The sequence below is a fragment of the Apteryx mantelli genome, chromosome 18 (assembly GCF_036417845.1).
Source record: "Apteryx mantelli isolate bAptMan1 chromosome 18, bAptMan1.hap1, whole genome shotgun sequence".
NCBI lineage: Eukaryota > Metazoa > Chordata > Aves > Apterygiformes > Apterygidae > Apteryx > Apteryx mantelli.
In genome coordinates this window covers 11,243,734-11,261,023 of record NC_089995.1, presented here as the reverse complement: position 1 = coordinate 11,261,023, position 17,290 = coordinate 11,243,734, and the positions used below count along the sequence as shown (strand labels likewise).

Sequence of the window (17,290 nt, the reverse complement as noted above, 5' to 3'; positions counted from 1 at the left end):
GGGGCACGCGTGTCTTTGCCAACAGGTTGGCCAGCCTGGTTAGGAGGGCTTTAAACTAGGAAAGATGGGGGAAGGGGAGAGTTATAGTGCCAGGGTAGTTGGCAAAAGACAGATCAAGTCAGGATGCCTCCAGCAGGAGAATGCAGCCAGGGAAGTGTGCATGGGACATGGCTATGGAGGATCCTCTTGAATCCCTCCTGGGAAACCTGCATGCTCGATCACCTCCCTGAAATGCCTGTACACCAATGTACGCAGCATGGGGAATAAACAGGAAGAACTAGAGATGTGTGTGCGGTCGCAGGGCCATGATCTCATCGCCATTACAGAGACATGGTGGGATAGCTCACATGACTGGAGTGCTGTCATGGATGGCTACGTGCTTTTTAGGAAAGACAGGCCAGGAAAGCGAGGTGGTGGAGTTGCTCTTTATGTGAGAGAGCAACTGGAATGTATTGAGCTGTGCCTAGGGGTGGATGAAGAGCGAGTCGAGAGCTTATGGGTAAGGATTAAAGGGCAGGCTAGCATGGGTGACACTGTTGTGGGTGTTTACTACAGGCCACCTGATCAGGAAGAGGAAGTCGATGAGGCCTTCTACAGACAACTGGAAGTAGCTTCAAGATCCCAGGCCCTGGTTCTCATGGGGGACTTCAACCACCCCGATATCTGCTGGAAAGACAACACAGCTAGGCACAAACAGTCCTGGAGGTTCCTGCAGAGCACTGGTGACAACTTCTTGACACAGGTGGTGGAGAAGCCAATGAGGAAAGGTGTGCTGTTGGACCTCGTACTAACAAACAAAGAAGGACTGGTTGAAGATGTGAAGGCTGGGGGCAGCCTTGGCTGCAGTGACCATGAGATGGTGGAGTTCAGGATCCTGCGAGGAGGCAGCATGGCACTAAGTAGGATCGCAACCCTGGAGTTTAGGAGAGCAAACTTTGGCCTCTTCAGGGACTTACTTGGAGGAATCCCATAGGTTACAGCCCTAGAAGGAAGGGGGGTCCAAGAGAGCTGGTTAATATTCAAGCATCACTTCCTCCAAGCTCAAGATCAGTGCATCCCTATGAGCAGGAAGTCAATCAAAGCAGGTAGGAGACCTGCATGGATGAGCAAGGAGCTCCTGGCAAAACTCAACCAGAAGAAGGAAGTATACAGAAAGTGGAAAGCGGGACAGGCCACTTGGGAGGAACATAGGAACATTGTCAGAGTATGCAGGGATGCAACAAGGAAGGCCAAGGCCCATTTGAAATTAAATCTGGCTAGAGATGTCAAGGACAACAAGAAGGGCTTCTTCAAATACATCAGTAGCAAGAGGAAGACTAGGGAAAATGTAGGCCCTTTGCTGAATGGGGTGGGTGCCCTGGTGATGAAGGATACAGAGAAAGCAGTTACTGAATGTCTTCTTTGCTTCAGTCTTTACTGGTCAGGCCAGCCCTCAGGAATCCCAGACCCTGGAGGCAAGAGAGAGTCTAGAGAAAGGAAGACCTTCCGTTGGTCAAGGAGGATCGGGTTAGAGCTCATTTAGGCAAACCTGATACCCACAAATCCATGGGCCCTGATGGGATGCACCCACAAGTGCTAAGGGAGCTGGTGGATGTTATTGCTAGGCCATTCTCCATCATCTTTGAAAGGTCATGGAGAACAGGAGAGGTGCCTGAGGACTGGAAGAAAGCAAATGTCACCCCAGTCTTCAAAAAGGGCAAGAAGAAGGACCCAGGAAACTACAGGCCAGTCAGCCTCACCTCCATCCCTGGAAAGGTGATGGAGCACCTCATCCTGGATGCCATCTCCAAGCATGTGGAGGACAAGAAGGTGATCAGGAGTAGTCAGCATGGCTTCACCAAGGGGAAATCATGCTTAACCAATCTGAGAGCCTTCTATGATGGAATGACTGGCTGGGTAGATGAGGGGAGAGCAGTGGATGTTGACTTCAGCAAGGCTTTCAACACTGTCTCCCATAACATCCTCATAGGTAAGCTCAGGAAGTGTGGGCTAAATGACTGGACAGTGAGGTGGATTGAGAACCGGCTGAATGGCAGAGCTCAGAGGGTTGTGATCAGCGGTGCAGTCTAGTTGGAGGCCTATAGCTAGCGGTGTCCCCCAGGGGTCAGGACTGGGTCCAGCCCTGTTCAACTTATGCATCAATGACCTGGATGAAGGAACAGACTGCCCCCTCAGCAAGTTTGCTGCTAATACCAAACTGGGAGGAGTGGCTGATACACCAGAGGGCTGTGCTGCCATTCAGAGAGACCTGGACAGGCTGGAGAGGTGGGCAGAGAGGAACCTCATGCAGTTCAACAAAGGCAAGTGCAGGGTCCTGCACCTAGGGAGGAGTAACCCCATGCATCAGCACAGGTTGTGGGTTGACCTGCTGGAAAGCAGCCTGGAAGAGAAGAACCTGGGAGTGCTGGTGGACAAGTTAACCATGAGGCAGCAATGTGCCCTTGTGGCCAAGAAGGCCAATGGTAGCCTGGGGTGAATTAGGAAGAGTGTTGCCAGCAGGTCGAGGGAGGTGATCCTCCCCCTCTACTCAGCCCTGGTGAGGCCACATCTGGAGTACTGTGCCCAGTTCTGGGCTCCCCAGTACAAGTACATGGCACTATTGGAGAGAGTCCAGCAGAGGGCTACGAAGACGATTAAGGGACTGGAGCATCTCCCCTACGGGGAAAGGCTGAAAGAGCTGGGCCTGTTTAGCCTGGAGAAGAGAAGACTGAGAGGGGATCTTATCAATGCATACAAATATCTAAAGGGAGGGTATAAAGAGGATGGGGTCAGACTATTTTCAGTGGTGCCCGGCGACAGGACAAGAGGCAACAGGTACAAACTGAAACACAGACAGTTCCATCTGAATATGAGGAAAAACTTCTTCACTGTGAGGGTGACAGAGCACTGGACCAGGTTGCCCAGAGAGGTTGTGGAGTCTCCTTCTCTGGAGATATTCAAAAGCCACCTGGACGCGATCCTGCACAACGTGCTCTAGGTGACCCTGCTTGAGCAGGGGGGTTGGACTAGATGATCTCCAGAGGTCCCTTCCAACTTCAACCATTCTGTGATCTTGTCCCCCTAACAATCCTGTGTCTGTGTTATATTGTTCTGGCAAAATGGGTCAATGGAAATGTCAAGCGGATGCCACTTTCCCAGGAAAATAAAACTTCAACTGTAATATGAACTAGCATCTGAAATTCTGGGTATATTTAGTGCATACACAAACTTTTCTGTATTTATTAATGATTACACTGTCACACATCTTCGGAGTTACAAAAACATTCAGTAACAAAATCAAACTCACAAGAAAATATCAGAAAGAATATTGTTTGTTCTCCCACTCTTGTTCATTCATGTTAAATGACCTTTAGTTACCCATTTTACTCCATTCTGCCCCTTCTGCAGCCGCTTTATCTCCAGGTGAGTGTTTATCTTGGTGTGAAGCTGGGTTTTCCTCCACACTGCTGGATCAAGCACTGAGGGTGCAGGAGAAACATTGGTGCCTAATTCGGGTCTGGGGGTATCAGGAGCCTGAGCTGGAAATGAAGTGTGTGTAGCGGGTGCCTATCAGAGGCAGACTTCAGCCACCAAACACGAAGTCTTTACTGATCACAAGCAAACGAAGCTTTTTCTTACAGTTTGGCTAAATTCAAGTAGCAGAAGGCATCTACCTGAAGTAGACCCACCTTCCAAATTTTATTTTCTCCTCAGTGTATAATGCTGTGAGTCTTTCCTGAATAGCTGAATTTTTTAAACACAAGGCAAAGCAACATAACTTGCTGAAATTGGGCCCACTGAAATGGCTGAGCCAATCTCAAAGCACTAAAGAACATACTCGGCACAGAAAATGTCACCCTGTCCCCCTAAAAAAGGGGTACCTTCTTATAGAGTTTCCAGAGCCCTTAAATATGAGGAATGCTGCCTGCCTGTAAGGAACATTTAGGTCTACATCCAGAAATCCACTCAAACAATGGAGAGGCTTTCCAGTAACTTCTGTGGGTATCAGTTTCTTATTGGCACTATAAATGGAATGAACACTTAGGTTAGTCTTTGAGATTTGGGGTAAGCATGATTGAAGGAAAGGTGAGAGCCTGTGGTGGAAAAACAGTCTGTTAGAAAAGAGGCCTAGAAAAGAAAGAATGGTAAAAAGCACTGGAATATCGGAGACGCTTGCTGAAGACCACCCGCATGCAGCCAGCTTGTTTCTCGGCGTGTTGCCGTACAGCATCGTGCTAGAAACGCACAGCCCCTCAGCACGGGATTTGCACCAAGATGAGGAACTCCACCCAGAAGAAAAGGCCAAGACTTGAGGCTCGTCTTCGCAGCTGTACTAGTGCAAAGCACAGTCCAAGCGCCTGCCCTTGCTTTCAAATTCACACCAACACTGCTAGATGAAGGAAAGCTTTAACTTAAGATGATGAAGGAAAGCTTTAAGTTAAGACAACAGCCCATGGGGGAAGCGGGGTCAGGGCGCTGGTGCTGCCCCAGAGCACTCCGGCCAGCAGACATGAGCATGGGCTCAAGGAGCGAGGAAGCCCTGGGGGCTAGCGGTCGCCAGCTAATGGCGTTTGAGCTCGTCAGGGGTCTTTCAGCGCGGAGTTGAGGTGCCTCAGGCCCTGTGAGGTGCTTCAGGCCCCTTGAGGCGCCTCAGGTCCTCTGAGGTGCTTCAGGCCCCTTGAGGCGCCTCAGGCCCTCTGAGGCGCTTCGGGCCCGGTGAGGCGCCCGCCGGCCGCACGCGGGTGCCGGGGGGAAGCGAGGCAGCGCCCGAGACGCGGGCGCCCGGACGGGACGAGGAGGCAGCGGCGGCGGGAGCCCGCAGCGCGGCGGCCGGTGAGAGCCGCCGCCGCCTCGCCGCCGCCGCGGCCACTGAGCATGCTCGGCTCCTCCACATCCGTCCCCGCTCGGCCGCCGGCAGGGCTGGGGGGAGGTTCCCCGTCGCTAATAAGCCCCGTGCGGGTGGCGGAGGCGCGGGGCTCGCTGCCGCCATGAACGCGGGCGGCGGGGGGGCGGCGCCGGCCTTCCCCGGCCCCGTGCAGTGTAAGTGCGCGGCGCGGCGCGCCGGCGGGCTATGCGCGCTCCGGGGCCCGCGCGGCGGAAGCCGAGTGGAGCCGGGGCCTGGGCAGGCCCCGAAACCTGAGTAGCGCCAGAAGCAGGCGGGAGCGGAGCCCGGGAACCTGGCTTTGGGGGGAACCCGGGAATCTGGGTGAGCGGCGCGGGCCGCGCGGGGCCGCGGACGAGGCGCCGCGCCGGGGGCCGCGGGCGGGCGCTGCGGGGCGGCGGCGGTGGGGGGGGGGGCTCCCGGGCAGGGCCGCGGCGGAGCGCCCCCGCGCACGGCGGCGGGCACGGCGGCTCGGTGAGCGCCGGGCCGCGGCCCCGCGGCGCCGCCTGCCCCCAGCTCGAGGCCGGGCCCGGCCCCCGCGGTGTCTCGCTGCTGCGGCCCTGCCGCCTCCCCGGGGTGAATCGATCCGAGTCACAGCTGCTGTTTGTTAATTGCGCAGTTCCAGGAGGCACCACGGTGCTGGTGGAGCTCACCCCGGACATTCACATCTGCGGCATCTGCAAGCAGCAGTTCAATAACCTCGATGCCTTCGTGGCCCACAAGCAGAGTGGCTGCCAGCTCACCAGTGCTGCGGCCGGGGCCACCAGTACGGTCCAGTTTGTGTCGGAGGAGACGGTGCCCTCGACACAGGCCCAGACCACCACCAGAACCATCACTTCAGAAACACAAACCATCACAGGTATCGCGGCGTTAGGTGTGACGAGCTTGCAAGCACTTAAGTGGCGGTGCTGCGTGGCCTGGTACTCACCTTGTCCCCGCCGCTTGAAGCAGAAATAACAGTTTTCACATTAGTCGGCACATACGTGCGTATAAAGGGAGAAAAATAAGTGATGTGCTGCCTTTTTTGGTATGACAGCAGTTACTTAATTTGCTAATTGAGGTACAAGTTCTCTTAGAATAGCTTAAGTCTAGTATGTTGTATAACCGACTTGTGAAGACTAATTAAAATTGTCAATACTTATGAAAATCAAATTACTATGCATTTTATTTTTTTAAGAGTGCTCTTGATGAGAAACAGACTGAGGATTGCTGTCAGGCACCAATCCAGGCCTTTTTATGTGAGAACACTGCATCCACTAGCATTGCTTCCACAACTAATTGGCAGGAAAAATATTGCTCAAAATTTCTGCCTATGCAAAGGCTCAAGTGAGGTCCTGATCCTGCAAATGTTTAAGTATAACTAGAATTTTATTCCATGCATGAAGTTTTGCCCTTCTGTATATAGTTGTATTTTGTTTTGGTCTGGGACCTTACTAAAACCCAGTTTTTTTTAACTTTAAGTTGCATGGACAGAATAGGGAAGAGCATTTGAAAGAGCAGTGAAGCAAACTGAATCCAGGGCTTAGTTCCAGGAATTCTTGTATTATAATCCCTCAAGTCAGTGTGGATTTTGGATGAGCCACTTTTCTGCTTCTTATTTACTCATCTTTAAAATGAGAGCAATTACACCATTTTGCCCTTTTTACGGTATACAATGGTTTAATTGATTTAAAAGCCAGTATTTTGGCTAACAAAGTTTTACCTGTTATTTTTATGCATAACCGTTACAAATGGTGTAGCTGAAGGGAGCTGAACCTTTAAAATAGCTTTTTATTTGTTTTTTGGACAACATTTTCCATATAAATAGTTTGGGGTTTGTTTATTTGTTTTTCCTCTTCTGGGCTCTAGCACAGCCAGTGTTGAAAAACAAGCATAATTTTATTAATGTAAGACCTGGGCAGGCATCAGAAGAAACTGAACCGTTAATTGTGCAGTCAGATAGGATTCGAAGAGAGAGCCGAGTTAGGGTCGTGCTAAGTTCAGCATGGCTCATGGGGTCTTGACAGCATTCTCGTCTGATAGCAAGACAGCAAGGGAGAGAACAGCTCTCTCCCTGCCCCCCCTTAGGAATAGGAAGCCAGGAACAGGAATGTTGCTGGAAAAATGGAATAGAGAAGTAACTAATGAAACTGGAAAATAACTAAATTTTACTTACTGGAGAAGTTAATGCTGTCAAATTGAGCTCTTTTGTGTGTTTAGTTTCTGCCCCAGAGTTTGTTTTTGAGCATGGCTATCAAACGTACCTGCCTAGTGAGAGCAGTGAGCCTCCAACTGCTGCTATTGTCTCCACGCCACCAAAAGCACGCTCGAGAAAATCCACTTCTTCACTTACACAGAAGAAACTAAACTGCTGCTATCCAGGTAAGGTGATGACTGTGTCTTCCTTCTTTTAATTTTAACATCAATAGGTTTGGTATATTTATATGCACAGTAAGGCTGTCTAATGCAGTTAAGATGCACAGAATCTGGAAAGCAACCTACTTACCAAGGGTGAGATCTACTAACATTGATGTCAGTAGCACTTTTGCTGTTGTCCTCACAAGTCCTTGGACTTTGTTGCTATTCTGTGGTATATTCTGGTGAGGCTCCAGTGGACTTGTGTATAGACACTGGCCTCTGTCCACACCCATCACAGTGTAAGGGCAGAGCCTTGCTAGCTTTTTGCTAACTGCCATCATTGTATGTGAAAAATCTTATATGTGCATTTTGCGTTACACACTTTGTTCAAGTAGAATGTTTTTAAGGATGGATTGAACTGAAATATTTTCAGAGCTTAATGTGTAAAAGAACCGTACAGTGTGCAGAAAATGTATGCAGAGACAGCCACATAGATGAGTGGCCATATTAACGGGAGCAAAAGTTACAGCATTTCTTTTTACGAGCCTGCCTTCATTTGAGAGGCACGTTTCAAATGCGCAGCATTCACTTCCGTACTCTAAAAGTGGAGCACTCTCAGACAGGATTCCTGAATGGTGAGCCGTTAGCCGAGTTCCCAATAGCACTAACCTGAGATTATATGTGAAACTAATCAGTTCCACCTGTGTCCCCCAGGTACTGTAAAGAGCATCTCAAGTCCTAGGCAAGATTCCAGAGAATTTGTTTTAGAGTTTACTCAAAGAATTACAGAAAAAGGTAATGCAGAGAGTGAATTGCCCCCTAGGGAAGCACTAGAAAGCTAAAGTTCATAGGTAATCCAGTTACTATTTTAAGTAGATGGGAGGAAACAGGATGGGGACTTCATTTTCTAGAAATACTGAATTTTAAAGAAATTGTACTTGAGAAGAAAGACAAAGCCCAGGATAGGGTAGTACATTTTTATTATTATTATCTTGTTAGTTTTTCCTTGAATTTAATGTTTTGGGTTTTGTTTTTTTTTTCTTTTGATAATCTTACCATTTTCAGGTTGCCAGTTCAAGACTTCCTATGGTATGAAGGATATGGAACGTCATCTGCGAACACACACAGGTTAATGTAGTTGCTATATTTTGGGTTTAGTTGTTTTCGTCCTTTTCTGCTTTTGCCAAAAGGTGTTTTCCTACAAAATTACATATCTATAGATAAATTAGATAAAATATACATGTATATCTGTACATTTTAATATTGTAGTTCTCAGTATCTGAGAATTGCCCTGGGTAAGCCAGGTCCCGCTGTGGCCCGTACTGTTCACAAGTAGGAAACTTAAACGTTGTACATTGGTTAAAGGCACAGCTAAGTTTGAGATGCACACCATGTGTTTATCAGCGTGCTGCAGTATGGTAGTGCATGATGTCTCCTTAATAATTTGCTAATTTGCCCTTAATTTCTAACAGTGATTCCAAAAGTTTTCCAAGCAGTAATTTCAGAGTTGTAAGGGGAGAAATTTCCAAAGGTCTTCTAAATTTTTGGTTGTACTTGCATATGCACCCTTTTAGAGCATATTAAGAGAGCTTAGTTAACAGGCTGGCAGCTGAAATCCTGCATCCAGTACATACTTTTATAAAGCCTTTTCAGTAACTAGCACCGTTGCTATTTTAGTGTTTGGTGCACTGGGTTTGTTCTTTTTTGTTTTGTTTTTAATTTCTGCAAATGTTTCTATGATGCAAAAATTCTTGATGTGTTGGTGCTCTTCTGTTTGTTTCAGGAGACAAGCCCCATAAATGTGAGGTTTGTAACAAATGCTTTAGTCGTAAAGATAAGCTGAAGATGCATATGCGTTCTCATACTGGGGTGAAACCTTACAAATGCAAACACTGTGACTATGCAGCTGCCGACAGCAGCAGTCTCAACAAACACCAGCGCATTCACTCCAACGAACGTCCTTTTAAATGCCAGATCTGTCCTTATGCAAGCCGCAACTCTAGCCAGCTCACTGTACATCTCAGATCCCACACAGGTAAGTTTATGCCAAGATTCAGATCTGTAAAGATTTGAAAATCATTGAGAAGATTTTTAAAAGCTCTACAGGTATCCAGATGGCAGGAAGTGCCTATTTGACTTCTCAGAAGCTGGATGCCTAGATGCTTTTGTACATCTCATGGGCATAGAATCTAACAGGACAACACAGCTCTGCTAAAAATATGTAGAAGCAATCAGAAGGCATATCTGACTCTTGGTAGTTATTCTTCTAAGTTGATTTTTGAAACTGTCTATGAGACATTCTTAAATCAATAGAACTTAAGCTGTGTTGTTGTTGTTAGCATTTGGATTCCTTCCTGTGTCTTTCAAATCTGGTCCACAGTATTAGAAACACTGAAATTATTTTATAATTGACTGGTTAAATCGGTGCAAGCCTCAGCTGCATAATTTAATTTCTCTTGCACCAGTAAATTAGAAACTAATTAGCAATTTAAGTTGTATCTCTTATGACCTTTCTTTGTGGTGCCTTCCACGTGCAGGCTGATGCACATTAACAGCAGAGTATGAGAAAACTGTAACTAAATTCTGCCCATATTATATTTGTCTGGTGGACAGAAGACTCTGGTCTCCAGGCTTATAAATCTTCTACCATTTTTATATTTGTGTTATTTTCCTAGGTTTCCTGTTGATCAGAATCTCTTTTGTAGGCCGTTCCTAGAAGTGATTTGCTGTAAAGATACTCTGGTACAGTTATCTTTGATGTATAGTTATCTTCATATGTAGTTTTTCACCTAATCCAGGGTATTGAATTAGTTTCCGTGTTGTCCTTTATATATTTGAGTAGTTCTGTGAATGTTAGCTGCAAGGTGGTTAAGGTTCAGTGTTTACTAGATTAGCTTTGAACCTATGCTAGGTCTGATTCTGAAATGAAGTACTAAACATTAGTTCAGATGTGTGCAAGATGGGATTTATTTTGAGTAGATAAAAGAAACAAATCCCTTGTGCATTGTGAAGGAGGGGAGGGTTAAACCAATCTGTCTTTAGCAGAAAAGAATCTTTTATACTTCACAAATCTGCTGTGATGGAGCAGGCAGGACTGTCGGGCAGTTTTACAAGTTTGCCTGTTTCCTTTGCTATACAAGATGTGATGGTGGGTCCTAATGGTATAGAGACGTTGCGAGAAGTTACCTGGTAGTAAACATACTAGTCAGAGACCATGATGACGCTTTTTGCCTGTGTGATAGAGGAGTGTGCAAACTCGTGCATTTCTGTGCATGGACAGGTATGCTCTGAATTCAGCTGTGGGAGAACTTCTGAATGATGATGGTACTCTTGCATTTCCAGTAGTGTGTGGTGGGTTTGGTTTGGTTTTGTTTCTTTTTTGGTAGCATTAAATATTGTAGTAGTCAGAAGGGTTTTTAGATAGGTTCTTTTTGACAGATCAGTCTGTTGCATCATTTAATTATGCTAAAATTCAAGTCAAGTCTTTAGTTTGGTTGTCTCTGCTATTTCTGCTAAATAAATCCATTTTTGTAAAAAGACCTTTTCTTAGTCATTGATTTGCTGAAAGGAAGTGCAATAACTTAGAAAATAATCATTTCATCCTTATTATATTGCAAAGCTGTTAAGCAACACTTAACCAATTTTAAGAGAAAATTGAGATGGGTAACTACAATACATTCCTTATTGGAATAAAATTAGTCCTTCTCTAGAAGGTGAATGTAATTTACATAGCTCAGTATCAGATCATTTACATACCCTTACTTGTTGAACTATTCATATAAAGATTGGTTTTCTGTTGAGAAGAATTACTCTTATGGGTAAGAACTTCAAGATCAGACAAACCCCCCCCTTTTTTCTTTTTTAAGTTTGGTTCTCAGTAACAGACCACTCTTTAAATAACAAAACAAACATACTTTCCTTTATTCAATATAATTAGTAATTTTATCTTTCATATATTACACTATCCTGAATATGAAAATTAAGCCATTGAAATATGTACTGTGCCTTCATCAGCAAAACAGATAAAAATTCAGTAGCTGAGTATGCAGCTGAGACTGTAAAATAAACCAGATGAGCAAACAGTGTATCTTCATTAATAAAGTCTGTTTCATATACATAATACACCATGTATCTCAATTATTAAACAGATACATGGATTAGCACAGTAGGCCACAACTTGATTTGAAAAATATGCAAGCTGAATCTATGGCATCTGTAGCTGGATAAGCAAATTATGCAAAATTATACAGCTATCACAAACTCTATAAAATATTAACTTATAAAATAAATTAGCCGTTTGCAGTTTGATTATTAAAGAAAAAAAAATTTGCTGAACTAAGTAGTCTCTTTCTGTTCCCCATACCCTTAAACCCCTTCTTAGCACCCACTAACACAGTTCTGTTTTTTCAAAATAATACCTAAACACTTTACACCCTAGTTGTTTAGAGAACTACCTATTTAGATTAAAGAAAAAAAGTGAATGGTGTTATTCAGTAGGTTTGCTTTGGATTTTCTGAAGACTTCGGAAAGGTGTCGCTGGTCTTTACCCTGGAATTGATCCAAGGATTATAGACTAAACAAATCTACAGCTTAATTTGATCATACATGTTGTGACACAAGCCTGCAAATAAAGAAAATGAAAAATAGTGGTTTAGAAACATATAGTTCAAATGGTTACTCATGTAGGTAGTTTAATGTAAGTAGACTACTAATGATCTTACAGAAGAATATGTTCATTTTTCACACTTTAGCAGTTAAGAATTTGACCTAAGTTTCAACTTTGTTGTTAGGTTTTGGATCAGGAGTGTTCTTATAAAAATTATTCACCTATGAACATTTTATATTCATGTTTGCATGAATGCAAACTGATTAGAGTTTCTTAAAGTGATCTGTAGAAGATTATTAGGTGTGATGCATGGTGCAAATATCTCTTTCTCAGGTGCTGTAATGCCAGAAGAAACAAAAACTTAATGTTATTTCTCTGTATAAGCACATTTCCCTTGAGTCACATACTTACATACATGCTTCATTAGTATCCTATTTCTCTTTTGCAGTTACTGTTGTGTATCTATGATTCCTTTTTGTTGTATAACTGTAATAATGCTGTGGTTCTGCAGTCACCTGTATAGACTCTTGTCCATACACCGCCTGATGTTCTGGACAAAAGTTTTCACTCCTTCCCTTGTGCCAGCAGTAGTATTTGTGCTGTGCCACATGAGCCGGGGCAAGGAATTAACCAGGCCAAAAAGTAATCCGTTTTTCTTTTCAGCTAATCAAACTTAGCACATGAACAAATCTTGGTACAAGAGAGGCAGTAAGGAATATACGAGCAAGCAGGGAGGCTGGTGCCAGTTAGACACTCATTTCTGCAGTAGCCTACTATTTAGCTTGGGCTTAAAGTTTGTCTGCAAGCCACACTGTAAATCATGTACTGTAAACCCGAGATATGCATGTGTTTATGTTGATTTCTTGGACTTCAAAAAATCTAGCAGATGTTAAACTTCTATAATGTTTATTTTAATTAATTTTAAATGCTAGTTAGACATACTCTTGCTGAAGAAGTATAAATGGAGAAACTTCAGTCCCTTCTTTTGGAGCACTTGGAATTGTTTTACCCACAAAATGAACTAAAAATGGAGACTATCTAAGATGCAGATATGAAGGCACAACAGGTGTGGGTAGGCATGCTCTTGGAAAGTGTGTGCGCAAGTTGTCAAACCAGGTGACATAAACCATCCCCTTGCAGAGTTCTCTACATCTTGAAAATATGTTGGGAGTTTACAGGTATTTGAAACAAGTCAGCTGTGTATTATAGCATTTGATCTCTCCAGGAGAGAGATGGATCTTGGTTTCTCTTCTCTAAATTGAAATGTGGTGGTTTTTGTTTCTTTTTTTTTTTTTTTTTTTTTGGACAGGAGATGCTCCTTTTCAATGTCAGATGTGTCCTGCTAAATTTAAAATCAACTCTGACTTGAAGAGGCACATGCGTGTGCATTCTGGTGAGAAGCCTTACAAATGTGAGTTCTGTGAGGTCCGGTGTGCCATGAAAGGAAACTTGAAATCACACATTCGTATTAAGCACAGCATGGAAAATACTCTAAAGTGTCCAGAGTGTGAGTTTCAGTGTGGAAACAAAACAAGCCTTCGGCACCACATAAGGACTCATCAGCCTGAGCAGCCAGTGAAGTGCTCAGAGTGCAACTACTCTTGCTCCAACAAGGCAGCTCTGAAGGTACATGAGAGAATTCACTGCAAGGATCGTCCTTTCAAATGTGAATTCTGCAGCTTTGATACCAAGCAGCGGAGCAACCTGACAACTCATGTGAGGAAAGCTCATGGAGACAAAGTCAAGACCAAGAAGCAAACTGTGGAGAAGAAAGAAGGAGATAGGCCAAAACAGGGTGGCTCCAGGCAAGTTGCCAAATTGGATGCCAAGAAAGCATTTAAGTGTGACCTGTGTGAGGCTTCCTTTGTCCGAGAAGATTCTCTTAGGAGTCATAAGAAGCAGCACAGTATGTATAATGGGACTAAAAATAATGAACTAGCTGTTCTACAGCTTCACATGGATCCCAGTCGGCAGACTAGTGCCCCGATTACTGTCAGTCACCTCCAGGTCCCGCTTCAGGCTGCTCAGGTTTCTCCATACAATGAGGGGAGGGTCAAGATCATTGTGGGTCACCAGGTCCCTCAGGCAAACAGTATAGTTCAGGCTGCGTCAGTGAATGTCATGCCTCCCGCACTAGTTAGCCAGAATCAGGAAGACCTCTCGGCCAATAGCCGGTTGCAGCTGCTGGGCCAAGTCAGTTTGTTGGCGCCACCTCCGCCTCCCATATCTCAAAGTGAAGCAGGGTCTGTGGCCCAACCAGCAGTTCTTCTCACAACTCACGACCAAAGCGATGGAAGTGCTTTACACCAAACTCTGATTCCTGCCGCTCCTGTCAGCAGTCATGAGGCTTCAGCCAACCAAGCTTTCATCACCAGCTCTGGAATCAGCTGCTCTGACTTAGAAGGCCTTAATGCTTTAATACAAGAAGGAGCAACAGAAGTGACAGTGGTTAGTGATGGAGGTCAGAGTATCACTGTGTCCACTTCAGCTCCCCCTCCTCCTATCTTTTCCTCATCCTCTCACACAGAAGCCCCTAAGCAGACCTATTCTATCATTCAAAGTGGAGCCCATACAGCTTTGCTATGTCCAGCAGACTCCATACCAGATTAGTCACAGAGTACTATTCCTAAACAAATTTTGGTCTCTGCAGCAATGCTGGAGTCAGTAAAACTGCATAGGACATAAGTGAATGCAGAATTTGTCCTATAAAGCCAAATACCTTCCACATAAATGTTTTTACCTGTCTGTACATGGAAACATACAACTTGTATGTGGGAAAAGAGGATGTGTATATTTATGTGCCTCTATTAAAATCAGAGGCTGTGTTCTTTGTAAAATCTGAGTATCAAAACAGCTGTTTAAAATTTCACCTAGCAGTAAGCTTCCCAAAATATGATTCTTGTACTTGATAAATGAAGAAAACATCACCTTATAAATGATCGTCACAGCAGACTCCTTTTTTTCATGCACGCACAAAAAGATAATAGTCCAAGCCATTCTGAAGTATATTTTTAAGCAATGCTAGTGGTGTTTTGATGATATGCTGTGGATGCATCAGCTGGACCTGGCTGATAGTTAACCTTTTAGAAATACCAGATCTAATGCAGCCATAGTAAAGGTTATGGGACCTATTCCTTAGTGTCAGTAGAAGTTGGTAGCACCTGACAATTAATCTGAAAATGCTTATGCAGAAGCAGACCAGGTGATTGTTTTTAGAAGACAAAAAAAAAATTTGTCCCTCCATCACTAATAACTACCTTTATTTGTTAGCAAGAACACTATTGCAAATCGTGTATATGGCACGGTGATCTGTCAGTCGCCTTTGTTTTAAAGAACAGAACAACTGCAAATATATTTTTTACAAACACAGTACTTAAATTTTTGTTTTTATTTTGATGTTGCCTTCATACTTGTTTGTGGTTGCATGGGTGGAAAAAGTGCGTTGTATTTTTGACTCTGTTCTTTTTCAAATTAAAAGGGGAAAAAGAAAAGATTGAACTCATTCCAGTAAAAATGAAAATTAGTAGATTCTATTCCAAGGATCAAAACTAGCATAAATTCAGATTAGATCCCAGCAAGACAGTAGTTCACCGTAAAATGATGTACATTTGTATAATGAGTGAATATGTGAATTTAGGGATGTATTTTGAACTATACAATATTATAGTGCAGTCTGATGAGCACTCTTGTAATGGTAGCTAATATCTTCACAAAGAAATTATCTAGTTAAAGAACAGACTTCTAACTTGGGAAAGTAGACAGCGCTATATTGTAGCAGCCTGGATCTGCAAAAGTGAGAGATCATTTCACAGCCAGACAGTATCCCAAGGACAATTGTTAACATACGTGAAGACTGAAAAAGACTGTTATCAAAACCAACTCAGAGGTTCCCCCTTGGGGAATCTAAGTCAAGTTAGATTTCACAGTTTTTGCTAGTGGGAGACATTGAATGATTACTTTCTGTTCTAGAAACATGCTTGGAAAACTTGTAAAGAATATCATATAATTAGGGCCATTTTCTGAATAGGCCCCTTGTGTTTGAATCTTTTAGCCTGTACAGTCTTTATTTTGCATGTGTAGGGTTGCCCCCCATGTCTTTCCTCTATATGGTACAATTTCTATTTACAGGGTAAGGCTTCCTGCTTTACAAAGGCAGATAGGAAAATGCAACCTAAGTCACAAGTGCGGTTATACAGGTTGTTCCTGAAAATGTGGCATTTGTTTTTTGTCAAAAGAAAGGTAGTTTAAACTTGAATTCTCCAGTATCACTGTCTTCATTGGGAAATAATGTTTTTGGAAATCTGGGTCTCTTCTGCCTCCCTAATCCTTGATTCTGAATTAATGCTCTTTTAAACAAAAATACCCTTCCAAATAATCCTCTTATTTTTGAATTCTCATCTTTGATTTTAAACTGCTTGACAGTGTATGCTTCTGGTTGTGGATATCAGAAAAGACCATACTTCAGTTAGAAGGAGAAACCTTATGAATGCTTAATTAAAACGCATTATTAAAGCGTGTTTCCTAGCCTCGTGCTGTATTGAAACGTGAAGTAAAAATTCTAAGTTCACTGATAGCTATATTTCAGGGATTATTATCCCCTACGCTTGTTCTTGGACTGCTTTGGTGATACAGGTTATCACCTGCTAATTATCTCTTCCCTACAGATAGCTGATTTATGGAGCTGACAAGGCCCAGTTCCAACTCACTGAGCACACCTATTTTTCTATAAATTAGAAGTACAGAGCAGCAGGGTTTTACTGCATTAGAGCACTACAGAGACATTCATTGAGAACAATGAATAGAAAGCCTAGAAACTGAATTTTAATGTTGGCATTGCTGTGTCGTGGCTCACCGGTCACGCCTCGTCGTTGTGCTGTGGCGCAGACCTGCTCGCTACCTCTCAGTGGTGTCGAAGCTGCTTGTAAAGCACCGGAAAGAAGAAAGGCATCACAGGTAAGTGCTTGATCTTATATGTGGTCACTGGTCTCAACTTTGTAAGTGATCACTGGAGCAGCATAGATCAAACTTTTTATGTTACCTTTGAATGAAAATGCAGGGCATGGTAACAATTCTCTATTAACCCAAATGCTTATGTGTACACGTGTGTGCTCTGAATTGTCCAGCTGAGAACAGCATGGCCCAAAGTTACTATAAACACTAGCAAAGGTGGGGACGCTTTCAGTCACGTAACAGTAATGTGTTTTTCACCCCTCTTGAGGCGCTTCCAGCCCGCGTGCGGCACTAGTGTTGCAGGGAGGAGAAGCGGGTGCTCCGCGGAGCTGCCCGCGCCGCAGCCCGTGCTGGCCGGCCACTGCAGAAGGACAGCGAGAGCGAGCGGGGCGATTCAGCGCAGCTCCCAGGGAGTTCGCCCAGGGCGGGAGCAGGGCTCCTTCGGGTCGCTCCAGCAGTCCAGCGTGCAGCACTGCTCCCCAAACGGTTACGCTAGCATCACTGGTGGGCGCAAGATCAAGCGAGATCAAAATGGA

At 44.3% G+C, this 17,290-nt stretch overlaps 1 protein-coding gene across 1 annotated transcript; it reads left to right on the top strand.

Moving 5' to 3' along the window:
- Positions 1-4,941: 4,941 nt before the first annotated feature.
- ZFP64 (ZFP64 zinc finger protein) lies at positions 4,942-15,174 on the top strand. The gene is made up of 6 exons (XM_067307441.1): positions 4,942-5,019; positions 5,481-5,720; positions 7,061-7,222; positions 8,264-8,326; positions 8,982-9,233; positions 13,114-15,174. The coding sequence occupies exons 1-6, from the start codon at positions 4,968-4,970 to the stop codon at positions 14,412-14,414; spliced, it is 2,070 nt and encodes a 689-aa protein (XP_067163542.1). The 5' UTR covers positions 4,942-4,967; the 3' UTR covers positions 14,415-15,174.
- Positions 15,175-17,290: the final 2,116 nt, after the last annotated feature.

Excerpts from the sequence above, each read along its gene's own strand:
- ZFP64 (XM_067307441.1), top strand. The coding sequence starts at position 4,968 with ATGAACGCGGGCGGCGGGGGGGCGGCGCCGGCCTTCCCCGGCCCCGTG. Across the intron at positions 5,020-5,480 it reads CTTCCCCGGCCCCGTGCAGT|TTCCAGGAGGCACCACGGTG; the intron begins GTAAGTGCGCGG and ends TTAATTGCGCAG. Across the intron at positions 8,327-8,981 it reads TCATCTGCGAACACACACAG|GAGACAAGCCCCATAAATGT; the intron begins GTTAATGTAGTT and ends TGTTTGTTTCAG.